This window comes from Paralichthys olivaceus, chromosome 2 (genome assembly GCF_024713975.1).
Source record: "Paralichthys olivaceus isolate ysfri-2021 chromosome 2, ASM2471397v2, whole genome shotgun sequence".
In the NCBI taxonomy this organism is placed as follows: Eukaryota; Metazoa; Chordata; class Actinopteri; order Pleuronectiformes; family Paralichthyidae; genus Paralichthys; species Paralichthys olivaceus.
The window spans coordinates 26,363,328-26,384,935 of record NC_091094.1 but is presented as its reverse complement, the minus strand read 5'-3'; the positions used below and the strand labels follow the sequence as shown (position 1 = coordinate 26,384,935).

General features: G+C 40.5%; 1 protein-coding gene across 1 annotated transcript in view; it reads right to left on the bottom strand.

The window, feature by feature from the left end:
* The window catches only part of fbln2 (fibulin 2), a 71,032-nt gene that overhangs the window by 22,472 nt on the left and 26,952 nt on the right, over window positions 1-21,608 (bottom strand). Inside the window, exons 4-8 of the mRNA XM_069513512.1 lie at window positions 20,136-20,265; window positions 18,491-18,677; window positions 12,225-12,434; window positions 9,180-9,293; window positions 7,690-7,791 (exon numbers count right to left, since the gene is read on the bottom strand). Coding sequence (XP_069369613.1) covers window positions 7,690-7,791; window positions 9,180-9,293; window positions 12,225-12,434; window positions 18,491-18,677; window positions 20,136-20,265 — 743 coding nt within the window. The remainder of the gene's footprint in view (window positions 1-7,689; window positions 7,792-9,179; window positions 9,294-12,224; window positions 12,435-18,490; window positions 18,678-20,135; window positions 20,266-21,608) is intronic.

The window sequence follows — 21,608 nt, the reverse complement described above, 5'->3', positions numbered from 1 at the left end:
TACCTTTTAAACAATGGTTATTGAAGCAATTTATAGATTCAAAACAGAAATAAATGCAATTCTCATGACAGAAATGCATTCTAATAAAAGAACATAACATTGAGTCGAAGACTCACATATCCATGAGGGTGGTCCTCCTGGCTTGTATGTGATTGTGCTGAAGAAAAGAAAAATAGAGGCAGAACCTTGCGCTTTCCAAGAGAAGACACTTATCTTTTTGTAACAAAAGAGGATTTGCTCAAAGTGATATAAAGGCCAATCTCAGATTCATCTGCAGCTGTAAACATGTAGCTGGATGGTTTAAAAGGACAAATGCCTTTAGATAAAGTTAACACTACCATGGAGTTTGGGACCAACAACTAGCTTCCACAGGACACATTGTGACTGAGATAAAGCGACACAAACAAGTTTAGTGGTGAGTGAGCTGATAGCTAAAAAGCTGAAACCTCATTCAGAAGGAGATTTTCTAAGGAAGTTTGTTGCTGAAACCAGAAAAGGACAAATTGTTCCAAAGTATCAGACACTGAACCACTATGAGTGGTGAGGATTAGTAGCACCATCATCATCAATACCATCTGACATCGAATGCCTCACAAAAGCAAAGCAGCTCCAAGCATCGCATTAGAGAAGTTAGTGTGATATGTGCATTCAGTAATTTAATATGGCCGTCAAAGCATGTTTTAAAAATGAAAATGGTCATTGGTGGGAAAAAGGTACATATACATAGAGATACGTATAGTTAGTAGACATAGAAGACATGAATAGAGTTGGATGGAAATCAAAGTGTGATGTGATTGTGATCTAAATGCGCTTCCTTGTGAAGCCAAGGTCCAAACTCACAGGCGTTTTCACTTATGTGCCTAATTAGAGCTTTCAGTGGTCTGCAGTTCTCACTGGAGCTTCTCCAAAACACGACCATCAATTCGACACACAATACACCACTTAACCACTTATACTGACACAATAGCACACATACCTACAGCAGTGTAAACAAGACAAGCTAACAAGCACATATTTCACATGGCTCGTCATGGCTGAATCCAGTGGAAGCTAATGCACTGTACCTTCTCTGCCAACACTTAACAGTTGGACGTTTGCAATCATTGAATATTCATAAATGTAGACATGCCAAAAAAATGCCTTTTGTGTATCCAGAGGGAGATGTGTGAAATCTGATAAATGCATCACCGCTTCTTTTCTACTTCACCCTACATCATTTTCAGCCTGATTCGCTGGTCATAGGAGTTTTGCATCTCGCTGACAAAAGGCTCCGATCAGCAGTCGTCAATCACTATGTGTAAACTCTTCAAAGATGTGATCAGAGAACTCACGTCTTACCTTAACCCTACAACTCCTGCCAATCAGAGCGCAGGATGTGGTGAAGCTGGTGAAGGTACATGCAGTGGTGAGGTATCCCCGGATTATTCTTACACTGCACAATCAGGGGAAATCAAGCAATAAGCAACTGAATCCCTGTCACAAATAGGTGAGTTAACCACACCTAAGCCAATCCTGCTCTTCATCTCTGCTTGAGGCTCATGGCTCCTGGCTACAGATTCTGCCCATTAGTGATCAATCAGGGGATGTAGCCGCAGTAGCAAGATCCCATTGATACACGCACTCAAGCAATCAGGCCAGATTCAACTGTTGATCACGACGTTTAACCCCGTTTTTAAAGTGTCAAACTACCATTTAAAGGTCAACATAGCAAACCATAACAAGCTGCACATCGACATGGCCAAATGGAAAATTGTTAAATGGATCTCATAATGGAACATAATTCACACAGCCCAACTTCAACCTGTAAGAAAGCCTAATTAGCCAGACAGCTAAAAACACCAACTAAAAGAGTTTTCTTAACATTATTCAGAATTATTTCACAGCTGCTGTACATTTACATTTAGTTTATGATTTCTAACCGATGGACTCTGTATATTATTGAGAGGGATATCAGGTTTCTGTGAACACATCAGGGCAAGGAAGTCATCAGTGGACAGCTGGAAAGATCCAGTAGAGCCATAACAGAAGTTATAATGTTCACTCATGTCCAACCAAGTGTTCATTTTATGTTTCTATTCCAGTTCTTAAATGTCATAACATGATTTCTGCTATATTCTATCGTTGAGGCGCCTCTTGCTTTATATAAAGAACAGCCAGCATTAAAGGAAATCATTTTTATGAAATATAATCTTTTCTTAACTCTTGAGGCTCCAGGGAAAATGACAAGAGGCACAATTACATTGACTGAAGTGATATTTAAAGACCTCTTTTCTCAGTCTTACTAAGAGTAATATGGTCCCACATGAATACACTATTTCACAGTTTTATTTTCCATGAGTCCACTTTAGAGATTGCAGTTTTTCTGCTTGTCCCTGTGCATTCTTACTGCTTTAAAGAAGGCAGGACTCATTTAGATGGTTAGGTTTTGTGTGCATGTGCGCATCAATCAGGGGTTTATTACATTTACATCAGAATTTGATCAGACTTAGTTGGTCCTTTGCTCACTGAGAATAAACATGAGATGAATCCACACTCACACTGTCTTTATAATTATGGATACCTGACAAAGTATACCTACAGTTTTTAAGTCATGAATATTTAATGTTATAGAGGAGTGTAAATTATCCATAACAATGAATAGTCTTGACACTGTTACTGTTTACATTTTAACTAGTCAGAGCTGATACCTGATGGTGCTCAAGTTTTCGCGGTCTCTCCCGCCTCTCATTCTCCCCCTCCCCACTATCTCTCTCTCTTCTCTCCCTTCTTTTCCCCCCATCTCTCCTCTCCTCCCCTTTTTCTTTGCTCACCCTAACCGGTCGAGACAGATGACCGCCCACATTGAGTCTGGTTCTGGAGGTTCCTCCCTGTTAATGAGGGAGTTTTTCTCTCCACAGTCACCAAAGTGCTGCTGGTTTCTCTATATTTATACAATTTTAAGGTCTTGACCTTCTATGTAAAGTGCCTTGAGATAATGTATATGATGATTTGGCATTATACAAACAAAATTGAAATGAACTGACTTAAATTATTTCATTGAGCTTTCAAAAGCTTTAAACCATCATTTAATACATCAAAAGAAGATTAGGTTAATAAGTATCTGTGTGATTTAGCTCAATGGTGGACTGGTTGAACACATTATGTGGTCACTTAAAGGTGCAGTGTGTAGAATTTTGTGATATCTAGTGCTGAAATTTCATGTTGCAGCTGAACACCCCTCACCTCACCCTCTCCTTCCAAACTTGAAAAAGAACCTGTGGTAGCTTCAGTTGTTATAAAAACTCGAACTTTTAGTTTGTCCAGTCTGGACTAATGTAAAAAACATGGTGGCCTCCATAGAGAGGGTCCCCTGGATGTAAATAATGAAGTATAAATATAAAGGACCTTTTCTGGGGTAAAGAAAACTACAATTCATACAATTTAGATGAAACAAACTAGTGAAAACATCATAAGAATTGTTCTACATACATTTCTGCCAAAAGATCACTTTCACCTAAATCTTACACACTGAACCTTTAACGTGACTTAAGTGAAAGCCCCCGAATAAAAAATGCAGCAGAATGTCTGAATCGGCCAATATTAGAACACAGCAGGAGATCCCCGCGAGATTCACAGGGAGCGAGTGGGTGTCTCAACAAACTTTCTAACACACGGCAGAGGGAAAAAAACTAAACAATTCAAACATCTGAAGATGAAAAGGCAGAGCAACATGTAGGACGCACCAAAGATGTCAAAGAGCTTTGCTGTAAACAAAAACATGTGATCTCCAGAGCAGTATTTTTTAAGTTACATCCTGCCTCTGCCTGCTGCATCAGCCCTCACCTGAACGCTCTGTGCATTTCTGTGTTGTTGTGAGCACGTCTGAGTGGATAATCTTGAGATGTGCTGTTCAGGTGTGAAATGCAAAGTCCAGAACAAATTCTGTGGAGTTCATCCATTTTAGTGGAGCAGAATAATATTTTCCCACAACAATCCCAGTCATGTAAATCTTAAGATTAGGTTAGCAATATGACCACAGAGAGGATAATGCAGCAAGCCCTCATTGAAACTCGTCCATAGCAACACTGCAATAACTGCATCACAATGCACCGCTCTGAGGAGTCAAAACAAATCCAACCCTGCCTGCAAAGGTTTGTTTAGTCCTTAGAGTCAATAACATAAAGGGAACGGGTGGCAGGCACAGGAATTCAAGCTAAAGTTTGTATGTGGTTGTGTGCGTGTGTTTGCTTGGGAAAGAAATCTATTCACAGCCGACTGGCCACAACATTAAGGTACTGATTAACTGTTGAGCTCAAACATTTGCTATTAAGGCTGCGCATGAAGCCTTCTTCATAACACACACACACACACACTCCTCCATGAGAGCGATGGCGTGTTTATGAGAGCACAGAGAGAAGCTGCTTTGCTTAACATAAAAACCTGTAAATTTAAATGTTACTCAGCGATCATATTGGATTAATAACACCAGTATTTCTGATAGTAGAGCATGGTAATAAATTTCAGGTCACTCCAAACAGCCTAGGTGTTTATAGATCCACAGTGTTTTCCAAGTCTGTATATCTATCACAGGTCTTTCACAGTTTACTTCACAGTCTACTTAAATCCCCCCCCCCCCCCCCCACACACTCACATCTTGTAGTGCTATTTGCTCAGTTTCGTTCCAGTCCAACCCAATAGTTGCCCACCCACACGTTCACATGTGGGAACACTTTAGGGGAGAAAGTGCTTCTTATGTTCACTGAATGAACTGATAGGAGGGGAAACACTAACTGTTATGTAATGCGTTTGCATCTAGAGGTATTATCGTGTCTGCTGACAGACAGATTAAATAAACGGAGCCAGAACCGCACTTCCAGTGTGTATTTTCACTCTGTCTCAGTGACATGCTTCTTCACAGCAGGCCTTCAGCAGTAAGCAGCACATGATCACGTTAATATTACTCACTTCTACCCCTCGGCCTCTATAATGTCATCATATGCAGTCAACAGTACATGTGCTGCAGAAGGGATTCGCTTGAGCGGCACTTTGTTGTGTAGTAAATTCTATAGGTGAACCACATATTTAACTTTTTCTGCACGAAACAAAGCTGCAAGAGTTTTCTCCCTGTAGCAAATTAATGGATCAACTTGATATATTAGTGCAGCACATTCATTACTGGAATCCATTCGTGGAAAAGGTGGTAACATAGTAACAATTACAGTCTCCTCTGAGGGGGAGGGGTTTAATGTTTATCTATGTGATTACTTTTCATATGCAGTGAAATGTTGACCATGAGCCAACAAGCACTTCCAACACGTTATTTCAGGAGGATTGATCTTTAATTATCACATTTTTCTTTTTAACAACATTCTGCCTCATTGGATCTGTGATGTCTTTAAAGAATTGTTTCTAATGCAGGAAGATACAATAAACACAATGACACTATTCAACAGCAGCTCACACCAAAGCCTCTAAAATGGCCATAAAGTTGAATAAGCACCTCTCTGAAGCAACGGCTGACCATTACACTTGACTTAATGAAGGTAGGATTTATTGCAGTGATGATGCATTAGAGTGAAATTGTTTTGGTTAGGTGTAGCTGATAAACTGCCAGCTGAGTATATTATCACCCTATTAGGCTATAAAGGCTAATATGTTGGCAACAATGGCCCATTCCCACATCCAGAAGACACACAGAAACATTTGATTTCCCATTTTATATGAATTCTCAGCTCCAGGGCAGGGGGGGGGGGGGGGGGGGGTTACCACAGACCTCGTAACATCTGTCTTGAGTGATCAGATCACAAATGGTTAGTGAACGCACCAAAAACGTCCGCATTGCATCCTCCTGACATCCGATCAGTCAGACTACATTCACACACACAAATGACGCTTGTGACTATTTACAAGTTTTTACAGGAGACACACACAGGACAGATTTTAATGTCAAATTTGAAAAGACGTACTTAACACTGTCCACTTGTGATCAGGGGCCTTATTTATAACCACACACAAAACAGGGCCTGATACGTCTTTCCCTTTTACGCAGATGTTGGAATTTATAAAATCTACTTGACAGGAGAATGTGTGCACTTCCACACTAGCTCTTACCCCAAAATGTTTTATTAAACTTAATGATCAATCAACTTGGTTTTGTATACCTGGGGAAACAATATGCCATGTACAGAGGACCTAACAACAAATATTTTGCATCAGGACCCCTATAGAGGGTTAATCTGATCATGGTCTTCATCAACTCAGCTAAGCAGTTTCTTGAGGAGAAACCTCAATGTTTCATTTGTAATGTTGTGCAGAGGTAGTGAGAGTATCATAATATGGCAATACCTGAGTGAAGTATAAGAGCCTCAAATCTGCATTTACACTGAGTACTTTAGTAAATGTACACAGCTAAATCCCACCAAAGCTGCACAGTAAACTGACACGGTAGACAGGAAATAGTGTATTTTGTTCTATAATGAGTGGAAATCCTGAAATATTTAAAGGGATAGTTTACCGCAAAATGAAAATTCACTCATCATCTTCTCAGCACTATGCCAATGGAGGGGTGGGTGAAGTGTTTAAGTCCACAAAACCCTTAAAGAGTTTTAGGGGTAAACAGCATTGTAGCCAAATCCAATAAAATTGAAGAAAACGGTGACATTTTTTTTTAACGTAATACAACAGAGAAAAAACATAACCTGCCTCCATACTGCTTGTGCAGTGTCATCCAAGTGTCCGTTAGCACCGACTCGAAACAGCGTCATTAACACCATGTTTTAAGCCTAAATGTCCTCTGATAGTCTCCTCTGAGACGCATTCACGTACACACAGGCACACTCGAACACCGCGTTTGTGTGGCTAAGTCCATTAGCTTCGCCACTTGCGGTAGCCGGATTTAGTCTTAAAACACGGTGTAAATGACCTTGTTGGACTCGTGGACACTTGGATGACACCACACGAGCAGTATGGAGGCATGTTGTGTTTTTTTCTGTTGTTTTATTACGTCTGAAGGAGTCACTTTGGCTGAAACACTATTTTCCCATGAGACTCCTAAAGTGCTTTGTGGACTCAAACACTTCACCCTCTCCCCTCCATCAGCATAGTGGTGAGTAGATAATAAGTGAATTAAAAGTTTTTCGGTGAACTATCACTTTAAGTGTGATTTGGAAGCACCAAGCATCACAGGTTTCTTTCAAATTATATTCATTGGAGGTGCAACAGGCCACAGTTGTGAATGAATGCTGACCCTCTGTCAGAGGAGCCACTGTTGTGCCGAGTTTTGAATGAAGGAAGGGAGCAAAGTACACAGGCACTATGTGGAGTGTTTGAAAGCCATCGCTGCTGTAGAGTAATTGGCCATGGCAAACATATGCTCCTGGCAACAGCCTCCTGGAGGTGTGAGCTCGATCAGTCGACGCATTGTTGAGTTAATAAGACCTGCATTTTCCTTCTTCATGAGTGACTGCATCCAATTAAAATGTGTCCCAATCTCTGGACAAACTGCTCCACTGCACGGCAGTTGTGCTGTCATGGCCGTATGTGTTTGTTGTTGTTCATTTGTGCAAGAATTGTTGATGTTGTTGGCTTGTTTGTTGCCTTGTTCAAACCCAGCTTGAGGAAGACAGCTTAAGGGACACACATAGAAGAGCTTTGTGAATTGCTCCAATTACAGCCAGCGGTAACATGACAAGAAGAAGCACCAAACGTTACCTTCACACATGCGTCCATCTGTCATCAGCGAGAAGCCTGGGAAGCAGGAGCAGCGAGCCTGGCCTGCCACTGCCGTACACTGCTGACTGCAGGGACCATTTTCTACAAGAGAGAAGAAGAAATTATGAGCAGCACGACCACAGTCATCTTCGGATTGCACGCAGTTATGCCTCCAGGACAGTCATTTACTCATAATGTCTTCAGTTTCTAATATTCATGCTGTTTCCTTGCTGTCCTGCTATTTCAGCACCTCTCATGACCTATTGCATTCAACTCAACAGAATCAATTCTCTATTTAACAGCCCCATGGTCCTGTCACAAAGAGGCATGGACCACCATTTCTCACACATCCCTCACAAAAGCTGAAGGCCGCTCCATACATTGATCAGGATATTCTTATGAGTAACAGTCAAAGACACTTTGAAGGAGCGAGGCTTTTGTGTGAGCCTGGTGTACACTCCAGGGGATTAAGGGTTTGTGGGCCTGATCCCCTCCTGACTGTATCACGATTATGCTCATGAAGCGAGAGCAGCATAAACACAGCAGATAAACTATGGCTGGACAGTTCATCAGTGAAAGTGGACGCTGCGAGGCGACTGTGTTGGTTTTACTTCAGGAGGGAGCACTCCCCTCAGTCAGACAGCACTTGGACACATGTCTACCTGCTTTGCTTCAATAAAAGCAGTTGATGTGTTGAGCAGATGTATCCGGCCTACTGGGCTCTAGAGGAGTTAGAGACTGGAGACACCAGTGACTACTTGCACACTTGACTGCCTCAAATTTAAAAGCCCCAAACTCTGTCATCACCCATTACACATAAAGCTGAAACACACAGTTTCACCTAGAGGAGCGACTCACAGTGGGAGGTGAATATCAGAAGCCAAAATCTACAAATCATATTTAACATTTTAAATAATACCCCAACATTGTTCACAGCTACCTTTATATAGGTAAAGTGATTTTGGCAGAATTTCTTAAAGCCTGAAAATGATGTCCCTGTGGCTTCATTGAATACAGTAAATGACTTATTATTTTCAATGAGGTCAATTAGCATGGCATCTGGAGTTCAGTTCTTTTCAAAATCAGAAAGTAAAGTTTAAAGTGGTTTCATAAAGTATTCAGACAGCTCCATTGATTCACACACTTTACTGTGTTGTAAAATTAAGTGTATATGGATAAAATTGCTATTTTCGTTGAGGTCACTGTCCTCCTGGGAACCGTCAAAGCTTTAGCTGTGGATTTATACCCAATCCCTGGTCTATGACACGCCACAGTTTTATCACAGAGGTCTACAGGAGTTTCTCCAGATCTCCCTTTTGGTTTTTGAAGAAATGTTTATACCTGACATTACGTAATGTGCATTATACCTGGATATCTTAACCCCATCCACTTAGATGTCATTTTCACACAATCACACTGAGTTATATTTACATTATTGCTGTATTAAGAACAGTAAATTGGTATGCATTGTAGTGTAATGTTGGCAATACCTTTACAGGGATTGAGGCGGACAGGGCTGCTGGTGGTGGTACTGGTAGTAGTGGTCTGTGTTGGGACCACAGCAGGACCGTCCTCTCTGACTCTGTTGTCCTCATCAGTACTCACTTCACAAAGAAACACAATATCAGAAAACATAAGAAGCATGACGTACATGAAGTATCACAACTAATGCAGGGATTTGAATCTTTCTGATCTATGAAACCAGTTTAAAAAAAGAAAAATTACACAAAATATATCTGCCCAAAAAGTGACCTAAGCTGGATGCTTTTGTCGTTATTCTCTTTTATAGAGCACAGAAAGGTTTGGAAATAAATTATCTTTCATTTGTGGTTGCAGGGGACTTTGATGGGCAGGTTTAAATGGCTCTTATTCAACTGCCATGAGAATGATGATGAGCTCTGCTATTGGTTTAACCACAGCACAAATTCTAGAGAAATGACCATATAGGATAAAAACTCATGTAGTTAAACCTTCGATGGAAGTAAAATACTTTTTCTAGTCACGCATCTGTACTTTAGTATCCCAGAGGAACACAAGGTCAAGTAGGATACAACATTAACAGCTTTTGAAAAACGACTATACATATATACAGCACTAGTCAGTGTCTTTGTAAACATGCCTGTTTGGAATGGACAGTATTCTTGTCCTGTGTTATTGCTCTGGAGCTACTCCAGAATTATTCCTTGTCCATTAAAAAACAGTTCTACAATATACCATCTGTTTTATTGTTTGTGTGCTGGACATTGTGTGCAGAGCTTTTTATAAACAGTCTATGGTGTGGAGAAAAGTTAGAAAACTTTGTGTTCACCATACCTGGTTTATCTGGAAGGAAGATTTATAGTCAAAGTTTAAAACTGAATTATCTTTATTACTGTTAATTCAGTTCAAAATAAAAGTATTACAGCAACAAAACAACTTTTACTTTGAAGACAACTTGCTAAAAAGGAAGTGATTCTGAGAATGTTGTTGCTACGACGGAGATCAGCACCAGTGGCTCTCGTGAATATCTGTCAGCCTGATATCGTGAAATAAAAATAATCAGATTATCCATATCATCTGGCGAAACAGATATTATTCTGCACAGGCCAGTTTCCAACCACTGCTGTAGTTTATCTGAGGACGTGGAAGAAGACACATTCAACTTGGTTAGCACACTGCCCTGTCTCCACTGACAGCTACAAAGTGTCGTTTTTTTATTTGATTTGATTTTTATATTGAATGTATCACATGTCCACATCACACTAAACTTGGAACTGCACAGAGACACAATAAAACCTTTTATCATGTGGTTACCATAGAGGGGTCAGAAGTTTCACATTCAAGTCTTCCAGAGAGCCCAATCTAGCCAATCTAGAAGAATCTATGTTGAATACATTACAGATTCTGAATGTTTAAGAGACATCAAAACCATTGCAAACATATATGTCCTTTATATTCACACACATAATTCAAGAATTTGATCTATGGCCAGAAAATTGCGTCCAAAACTTCTCCACCGGCTCTGTTAAAAATGTCTGCTGAAGAAAAATCAGGTAATGAAGATGACACAGCTCAATGAAGCTGTGGTGAAATGACAACCAACATCACTCTCAGTAAGTGCATGCACCTGTCTGTGTAGATGGGCCTTTTCAACATGTGGATAAAAAACCCTGAGTGAAAACACCAATAATGAAATATCACAAAAAACCTTTTAGGCTTCACTCGGGTGAAAAAGATCTGGCGTTGTTGAAAAAAGCAAATTGTGACAAAGTGCAATGGAAACGGATTCTAAATATATGATGAGATATATGAATCAATAAGAGGTGACCTTAATATTAGGTAAGCTTCCATTGAAGGGATGAAAAGAAGTCACACATGAAACAGATATTTCCGTCAAATGTTGTATATTGTTTTTGTTCGTCTAAAGTTTATATTTATTCGTCTTTATATCGCTGCATATAGCCATTGTAAGCATTAGCTTCTTTTATCAATCCAGTGATGTTGCTGATTCAACTTCATTCCCTGGAACCTTTGGCAGTCACTTTTAGTTAGCATGCTCTGCAGATTGGATATCCACCTTCTTCAATGATGCCTTGGGCATTTTTTAGATATCCCGAATGTTCCCACGCGTCAGATTTATTTTCGTTGGATATACAACGCTGGTACATCAGTTCCCTCGTACTAGTGCACACAAACAATTCTTACGGTTAATAAACCATGATGTTATGAAACCACGGTTATTGAAAAACCAGTTGATCCGTAAATCCCAATATGTAGCAATAGCAAAACTTACTGATACTTTCTTTAGTAGCACCAAACTGAATTAGTGGCAACTACTATCAATTGACACCAATGAATTAACTCCTATAGTCCCACAACAGTAGAGATCAATGTAGTCGAAACCTGCATTCATTCTTTTTTTGCCAACATTCTAGAAATCCACTTGGAGACATTTTTTTAACATAGCCTGTGGTACAAAGTACAAGCTTTAAATTTGATGTGGTCATTTCCAGACAATGAGCGTTAAATAAAAGATGCTATAAAGTTACACTATTTGAATTGTAAGATCCAGCAGTCTAGGAGGTTGAGCCACAAAAAGGGACTGGTATTTCAGCCTCTGTTACTTCCATTTGAACCATTTAATCTGTCGCCTGTAGTTATCCCAACCTTACCAAAATCCCCTTTGATGGTTCATAATCGAAACCTTTCAAATGTGGAGTCACGACGCTCATAGTGTTAAATTAAGCAAACTATGTTATGCTTATAAAAACAGGAAAGTTCAGTAGGTGTGCTGCTCATTGCCAGCTTTTTGTTACCTTCAAATGCACGAATAATGAAAGCATAATGAGAACAATCGGATGGCGTAAACGTCAAGGAACCGTTTATGTCCCAGAAATCTGTTAAATACTGCGGTGAACCTCACTAGTTCACTGGGTTTTTCCAACTTAAAGTAAGAGTGTACCAGGCTTATTTCTTAACCAAATTCTGAATTGTGCAGCAAGAACCAAAGTGATATTTCACAGTGTGAATAAAACTTTGAAGGTGATTTACAGTACCTGGTGCACAGGAGTGTCGGTCTTCCTGCAGGATGTATCCCTGGTGGCATTCACAAAGGTAGGAACCCCAGACATTGGTGCATTTGTGCTGGCACAACTGGCCTGTGTACAGCTGACACTCATCCACATCCTCCAGCTCATCCACCACGTTGGCAGCTTCATCTGTGGCACTGATGGAGTAGGCCTCTTTGGGGTACTTGCTGTCTGAAACTGGAAGGAATGAGAGATGGGGATTGGCAAGGTCTGAAATTAGAGACAGCAACAGATTGGCAGGATAATTTATCCTGCACATGTACCTCATGAAACAGACTTGAAGACACAAAACAACATCTGTTCCTCTTTAACATTTACATTTACAGTGTTTTAAGTGATGCTTTTATCCAGAGTTTTAATACCCAAACTAGCATCATTACAAGAAACCAGCAACACTTGTTGATGGGAAAGGGTCAAACCCTCATGCATTTATAGAGCTCTTATGACCACAGCACGTCAATAAGAGAGGGAAGTATTGGGGAAAGAAATACACAAGATGTTAATCATTTCAGATTGAAACGAGAGGGAATGGTATGACTAAATCCTGAATAAAAAAAATAAATGTTACTGCAAATATCACTATCACACTTGTTCAGTTATAGTCGTGTCTGAAAACAACTTTTAATGTGAGCCAACCAGGCATTGAACACTTTAGTAACTTGGAACATTGCATTACCTCACACTGCTTTAAAGCATCCATTTTAGAGATGTATTAATGTTTTTACCCATTCTGTCTAGTGCAAGATCCCAACATTTAATTCAGACAAGATGGGTGTGTCCTATAAAGACAGAGGCAGCTTTACGTTGTACCATTAAATGTTCGCTAAACTCCACAACATAGGACAGCAGTTGTCCAAGCTTAGCCACCGGAACTAGACACAAAAAGCTTGACAAACTTTGGATTTCTACTATTGCCTTATCTCCATGGGTTTCTTAAACTTGAGCCACAGTAAAGCAATACACTATACCTAAATAGTACAATTACCTTCGATCACCTTTTCAAAATCAAAAAGACAAGGGAGAATTTTTGAGGGGTGGATTCAATATTTTTTATCTTCTCTAACGCAGGTCACCAAAAACAGCATGCCAAGCTTACAGAACTGACCTTAAGCTAACTGTATTATGTAGAGTTAGTGGCTTTATTTGAAGAAGTACTTCTACGCAAAATGCATGGCAGAGTTCAGTAGATCAGTTTTATCAGTCCAGGTCGGTACACAGAAAATCAAAAGGCACGAGGCAGGCAAAAGGGCAACAGCAGGAAAACAGGCAAATGCCAATATAAATGTAATATGATTATAAATAAATTATACTAGCATATTGTACATCTACTCCGCTGCTTGTCTGGGCATGTTTTTATGTGATGAGTATTCAAATATTGTTAGGTTACAAAGATTTTACATAACAATAGGGCTTACAGGCTCTACACTGCAGTACACAAACAATGCTGCTCCTTTATTTTCATGTCCTCTGAAGAGCTGGAGAGGGTGTAGCTTTAGTTTTATCGTGTACGGTACTGAAGACCCTGAAAAATAGGGCTAAGCCTTCTCTGTTTAATTTATATCACAGCAAAGTCAAAGTTAAGCCAAAAAATGTAAATGATGGGAAAGCAGACTGAAGAACTGCTCGCACTGCAAGACAGCAGGGAATGCCATAAATCCAACTGGAATTCCAACTTTCAGATCATAGATTATCTATGCAGTTATCAGTTGTCATGACTTCCATCTAACGTCAAGCCCAATAAGCACTTGGTCCTACATTTCCCATAATGCAAATAGATCAGGACTTTCATTCGACCTTGCCTGACTGGTATGCACAAACCTGGCATCCCTGGTTTATGATAGAGTTTCTCTTACTTATTTGTAAGACCAAACATCAAGTCATGTTACTTGTGTCATTCACTCAGACTTTACAAAGCTCCTTGCAGTGAAGGGACATAGTAACCATGACAAATAATCTGATTTTCATGAGTAACATTAGTGGAGTAGCTGTAATCTGTTAAACTTAAGTAAAAACCTTCAAAGTAAAAATAAACCAGCCTATTTTGTTTGTTTTTTTGCCTAACTGAGACAGAGTCGGAAAACACAGCATTATTTAGAAGTCAGGGTAAAAAGTTTGCTGTAACAATATCGGCCCCACTGGTCTGTTTTAGGATTTCTCACAGGCATTACCTGGAGTTTGAATTCAGAGGAGCAGGGCGATTAAATGTTTTCTGTTTTAATTAAAAGGCAGTGAATCATAAGACTAAAAACATATTCCCCATGGAAATAATTACATTGCATCCTTATCCATTTTCTCATTTACAACACTTACAAAGTAAAAGCATACTTCATGCATCTTGAGTATGTGTGTGTGTGTGTGGTGTATGTGTGTGTGCGCCTGAGAGCTTGAACAGTTCTTTTGCAGCTCCTAAACCTTTCACAGCTTTCAGCAGGTTAAACGATTCCCACTTCGGAATGACATCATTCAAATTTCCCATTTTAAAGCTGAAGGAAATGAGCTGCTGTCGATGGTTAGAGCCGAGTCGATTAAAAGGCAGGATTAGGAGGAATTCCTCTGATGTTGTGAATGAAATAACAGCAGGGAGGCAGTGAGGAGACTGACCTCACCTCACCATCATACCCACATTCAACTATTCCCAATAAAGCACAACCACGAGGGCTGACTCATAATGAACTGTCAATCCATGCTGTGCCTCCAATCCAAGACATGAACTAAGAAGGTGAACAAAGGTTTATCAGATCACATATCAGTGATGTGGGGATGATACATATGGTTTTCTGGGAGCGACTGATACCCACAGAAAAGCACGGACACACTAATAAAGGTTGTGTCATACTATAATCTTTTAAAAGTGTTATTTCACCCATCACTGCTGTTGTCATTGATCAAAATCATCCCTTATCATGGAGCTTAAAGCTGCTAACAAGAGACACACATCCAACGCACTTGACAAAAGTATTCAAAACCACTTTTCTGCAGATGTACCAACAATTTGAAAATAGTGGAATAATTTGCATGAAGCATGTTTACCCTTAACTTCATTTTCTTAAGAATTGATGGATGCAAATGCGGCGGGTATTATGTGCTTGATGTATCAGAGACAGAGGAAAACTTTGCAGGCACAACTAGAGAGATGACAGCCTGAGCTGCCATCTGTTCCTGATTCATCCCAGCTTGCATACATCTTTCCCCATTACTCCGACTGGCAACGTGACTCCTGACCGATCAACCAAGAGCATCTGTCTCTTGGAAGATCAAACTCAGCCCCCGCTCCACCTCTGACATGCACTTCGACGAGGACAAAACAGCAATTGCTCAACCTTAGACAGTTCCTGTACGGTGCAAAGTCTGTTGAAGCCACAACAACCACAGCAACAACAAAAGTAGCTCGAATGCAGAGATGCTGAGGAGGCAAGTTAAAACTAGTGCTGAAGAAGTTCTCAGTATATGTGTGTGTGTGTGAGAGAATAAAAATATTCGCTTTTAGGGTCTTCAGAGGGAGGTGTGTTAAATCCATAAACAGCATATAAACATGGATGATGCATCCATTGAAGCCTAATCATCCCAGATATGAGTTTCAGATATAAGTGTCAATTCTGACGTCATTTGGAGCCACAGCCTGTACAGGAGAGATTTCATGGTAAAAAGGTGATGCCAAATCACAAACTGGACCGATCCTGAGTCAGTGTCCGCTGTCAATCATGACATTGCACCACTCTGATAAGAAAGGTAAATGGGTTATATTTATTTGGCACTTTCTGTCTTTTCAACCACTCAAAGCACATATATCAAACAGTATATGTCCAACACTCATACACATACATATTCCATATGGAGCCCCTATTCATAGTATATGAATAGTGTGTAATCTAGTGGCACAGCCAATCAGGGGGCATTTGAGGTTCAGTATCTTACCAAAGAACATTTCAGAATGCAGACTGGAGGTGCCAGGGATCAGAAACACTGATCATCTGGTTAGTGGCCAACCCTCTCTACCTCCTGAGCACAGCTGCCCCAAGAACAACATAAAATAACACCATCTTTGAGAAAAATGTATTACATGTGTAGTTTGACCTTTGGTCAACGTCCCTTCCACTAACATTGAGGAGGTGGCGTTTGCGACCTGTTCTGCACCCAGCCACCAGGGAGTAGTCAAGATCAGACCTGGCTTCACTTTTGGGAGCTGTCATGTCGTCTGTCTTTATAGACAGTCTGTAGTGAAATGTGATAAATGTCCTCAGGTAACATGACCTGACTCAGTGTTTATTGGAGCTGACGACTACAAGTTGCAGTAAGAACGAAGTGACACCTCTTCATCCTGCTCGAGTCTACTGGCTCCAGAGATTTTTATTCACGACTAGTGTAACACACCCAGATGCAGTGTGGGTAATGTAGGTGCCAATATCTTACAAGGAGAAAGGATATGTGGTTTTACATTGATGTTTATCTGTTTGTATTTGTTCATTGTGAATTGTGAGACTGTTATTGGAGTGTGATGCTAATTCTGTAGTGTACTCCCTTAACTGCAGTAGAATATTATTGTATAAACTAGCTCAGAGACATTTGTATTGTGTCCCAGTTCCAGTCTACATACTAACTCTGAGCAGTTTTTTGTGTCTGTAGTATATTCACAAAGAATCCCTGTCTGCAATGGAGCCGTTCACAGCTGCAAATTATCACACATTGTGCCAATTGTGGTGAAACAGCATGAGTAAGATCCTTGGACACGAAGTATCCTTTGTCTCAGTCTCTGAAGAATGTTTGGCATCATCTCGAAAGGTGTCAGTCAGATCTTGGCCAGACTTTGACAACGTCACGAAATCGAGGTAGCTGCAAGTTAAATGGTTTGTATTTATATAGAGCTTGTCTAGTCCTGATGACCACTCAAAGCGCTTTACAGTACAGTTTTCCATTCACCACATTCATACAGTGCATCTATTAGTAGCACTTTTAGTTCTATGAGGGGCAATTCAGGGTTTAGCATCTTGCCCAAGGACACTTCGGCATGCAGATTGGGACTACTGGGGATCGACCTGCTGACCTTCTGGTTGACCACTCTACCCCTCAGTCACAGTTGCACTTGTTTTCTGCCAACTGTTAAACCACACTGCATTATGGGAAAAGGCTTTTCCTGAACCAAGAGAACATTGGCTCAGGTGTGTGTGTGTGTGTGTGTGTGTGTGTGTGTGTGTCCTTTGGTGTATGATGATTGAATGGATGTTGTGTGGTTAAGAACATTTTGGTAACAAGTTTGACATGAGGATAATTTTACAAAGTGTACAAATAAAAGTTAAACCTAGAGTTGATAATCCAACAAAAGCAAGAATAGGCTGAAAATATACAACCGATACATCCCACCCCCTCCCATCAGAATGAATACGATGTTTGATTGTGTTTATCACAGTCCTGCTAGAGCAACCGGCTATTTGTCTTCCTTTTTCATTTTAAACAAATAAGACAGAATTTAAGGTTGTTTAATTAGTGTGTCTGATATTGATCATTGAAGTAAACAAACGTCTTGTATTTTAGCATTACCCCTTTCTGTGTATGAATGTATTGTGAAGGTATTTTGACTATTAATATTAAGAGGCTACTAATACGATGTTTGTAATCATGACTGCCATATTTTAATATCTAAATAAGACGAATAAAGACATTACTGATAGACAGCTGATTACAACTGAAAACTACCATGGTACTATTACAACTACTATAATAGTGTATTATAATGCAATAAACAATTATTATCTAAAATGGTACAGGGATCAATCCCCAGGTCATATAGTCTTTTTGACTCAACCACAATATCTCTAATTCAAATGTCATTATTGTCCATAGAAACAGCAGCTGAAAAACCAGGTCCACCTTAACATCCATTGAGAAAAAGTGTATCTGCCCACATGATCTTTGTGCGCAGATAAAGTGTTTCCAGATCTTATAGAAATGCAGATCTTGACATTTTTCTCTTCTTTTGAGCACTGTAAGATCCTCTCAATCGTGTATCTTAAAAGTTGACTTTTTTTGGGACACCTCCATCTAGTTTTGCAGATCATGTGATATGATCTAAAGCTTCAAAACATCTACTTAGTTTTGTAAACTCTATTTTTGTTTAGTCAGCACATAGTTTTCACATACACAGTAAATCCTGACACTACCTATGAATGCGATGAATGTGTTTTCCATGTCAAAAGCTCATCGTCGAGACAAATTGCTGTGCAGTGGGTTACAGGTACCTTTCTTCGGCATGGGAGTTGGTCTGGGTTTCTGCTTTCTCTTCAGCGGCATCTGGCTGGGACCTTCCTCTTCCTCGCAGCAGGTGAGAAAGACGTCACCACACGGGTAGCTCAGGTACTGGTGAGCATCACAGCCCAATCCTTCACCGCGCACTCGTAAGCCGAGGGCACAGCAGCTGCAGCACACCTGGACATCCAGACACAGCAGCAGAGCCTATTAGGAGTGTGTCACTAACGTGCCCTTCACTTCTCTAATCACCACCTCTCTTTATGGCCCTCCACTTTTAGCCCGGATTAGCAAACAGCTGAGGAGGGGGACACGTCACTGCCAAACAGGCAAGGGGGCAAATTCAACCCTGTGAACACACTGCAAATGATTTCAGCTGCAGCTTCAAGCTGAACCACATGTCATGCAAAGCAAAGCAGATTTCCCCTTTTGTAACTTTCCTTCAAAAACAACGACCTGGCACGGTGGTTTGGCCCGGCCGCCTCAACACATGAACAGTTGGCTCTGGGGCCAAACCACCAGGTCTCTGCTTGGAGAAACAATGAATGCTATTTAAGCTGACTCTGACCAAAGGCGTGCCTCCAATTTCCACATGGAAGTATTCACAGGTCTGAAGGGCACAAAGAGAAACAGGATCTTTTTGGCAGTTCTTTACTAATAGTTTGACCTTTTTTGCCAAAGAACACAAATAAGCTGTCTAACCTTTAGGAAAGCCTCCCTGCTGGTATCTGAAACTGAAATCTCACCCTGGTCGGAACACCAAAACATTCCAGGAGATTTTTATTCGTTTAAAGGCTAAAATCCACAGACACAATCAGATTTTACTGTAGCCGTTTTTAAGACATGATTGAACACTCTCCAATTGCACAGCACTCATTCACAACAACTCAGAAATCTCCAGAGTGTTTAGGTAAAAGCTGTTGCAGCAGACACAGGGAGGATGTAACATTTTAATTCTGCTGCGGACATCACATGCTTCTGATTACAGCCCAGATTTTACGGTCCTCATCACAAAAAGATCTTCTGACATCTTCCTCTCTGTTCCCTCCCTCTACATGTGTGGCTCCGGTTTCGCAGCACAAGATATTTGTTTTTGTTATGTTTTGATTTTTTTTTTCATTTTGCGCCACGTGTTAGAAGCGACATCAACATACCCACTCGCTCTCATTGAATCCTGTGCAGGATCTCCTGCCGTTTTCTCACATGGGCTAATTGAGACGTTATCTAGAGTTTTTACGAGGGGGCTGGCCAGAGAAACTCCAGAGAAACTCCAGAAAGTCCAGAAAGTCCATGCATAAAAACAGGTCGTGTCACTGTGGCAGTCTTACAGGATTCACAGCACTCGACCGCAGCTGATGATTTACTCTTTCTGTTATTTTGAACAGTCTGAAACAGTGGGTCACACTCGACCTGACTCCCAAAAACAGCTCATTGTCTGTTCAAGAGGTAAAAGTAACAACCTGTAATCAGCTCAGTGTTTTCTAGAGACCTTGGTGGGTAGAGAATGTGGGTATTATCATCCCAGTGTTTCAGTAATGACTCAGTCATCTTCCTCCTCCACTCTTCACTCTGTGCTATCTAATAATAGTACATTTATGGCAGACGCCCTAACTGTGGTAAAGCAGCACAGTGATGTACCTGGAAGGAGTCGTCCGAGCACTGATCCTCCTGATCCACTTCACACGTGTTCCCTCTTCTGGCTGACTTCATACCTGCGTCACACTGGCTCTCCTTCACTGAGCTGAGACAGCAGTGCTTCTGTACAACACTGACACACACAAACACACACACACACACACACACATTTACATTCCGACAAGCACATTTTTATAGACTGAAATCATGTGAGACAAAATAATGGTCACATAATGGTATAAGAGTTGAGGGTTCCTTAATCCTGCAAGTAGACTGGTTGAGTTCAACTCAAACAACAGCAGGTCAGGTACAGTCACTGTACATGTGCTGTATCAAGCTACATATGAGGAATAAAATATAAAATATTAATATAAGTAAGGTTTTGTGGATCCTCTCTCTCTACTTTTGAAAATTATTATAATTATTACATTTATGTATGCTGTTATTATTTATAACAAGATTATGACTAAAAGAGTCACTACTATCATCATTATAAAATCAGCATTTCATAACCAAAATGATCTCTGTGCATATCCAATCATTTGCACCAGGCATGTGAGCGCCTGTCCTAACAAGGCTAAGGTTAAATGGGTGAAGATAACTCATATTTTAAGCATGTCAGCAGTTCTATTACAACCACTGTTAGCAAAGACAACAGGGTCAGCAACATTTGTAATTGATTATTCATGTTGCGTTCTACACTGGTAGCTGAGGCAAATATTGGTGGCTTTCTTCCAGAGGCGGATCACTTGATAGGAGACCGACGATCAGAGAAGGCTAACCCTAACCCGAAAATCAACAAGCTGTTGTGTGTCTACATTATTGTTTCCAAAAAATGTTTCTGCCCGTCCAGACTGAAAGCATCATTTTCAAACTTCTCTGTTTGAGCTGCTCTAAAACTGGAGTAGTGTGGACTCCAGGCCTATCTGTAGCATTGAAAACATAGCAATGTGCATGTTGCCTTGTGTCTCTCTTCATCCTTCCTCCTCTAGCCTCTCTACCCCACTTTTCTCCTTTCAGCCCAACAGGTACAGGCAGGTGGCTGCCCACCCTGTCACTCGGGACAACCTGACTGCTTGAGCGGCACGTGTGCAACGGAGAATGTCTTGCTTTTCATTTGGACGCCCATGTTATCAGGTTAGAGCGGCCACACTGCTCTCACAGGAGTGAGCAGCACCGCCCCTCTTGAGATTTGAGGTTTGGTCTATTGTCTCTGCATATATGTCTCCGGCATTTCTTAAGGTCACCTTTTTCTCTAAAGAGCCTTGAGATGTAGTGTGTTGGGATTTGGCACAAAACGCAGAGCAAGGAGAATGTTAAAAATTAAAACAGATAGAGGTAGAGATATCCTGACTGGGCCCTACAGTGTCCACAATGACACTTAAATAACTTATCTGCCTAAATAAACCTTACACCTCAAAACTGTATGTGCTTTTTTTTTGCAAAACTAAGCTGTATTTTGCTCAGACTTTATAA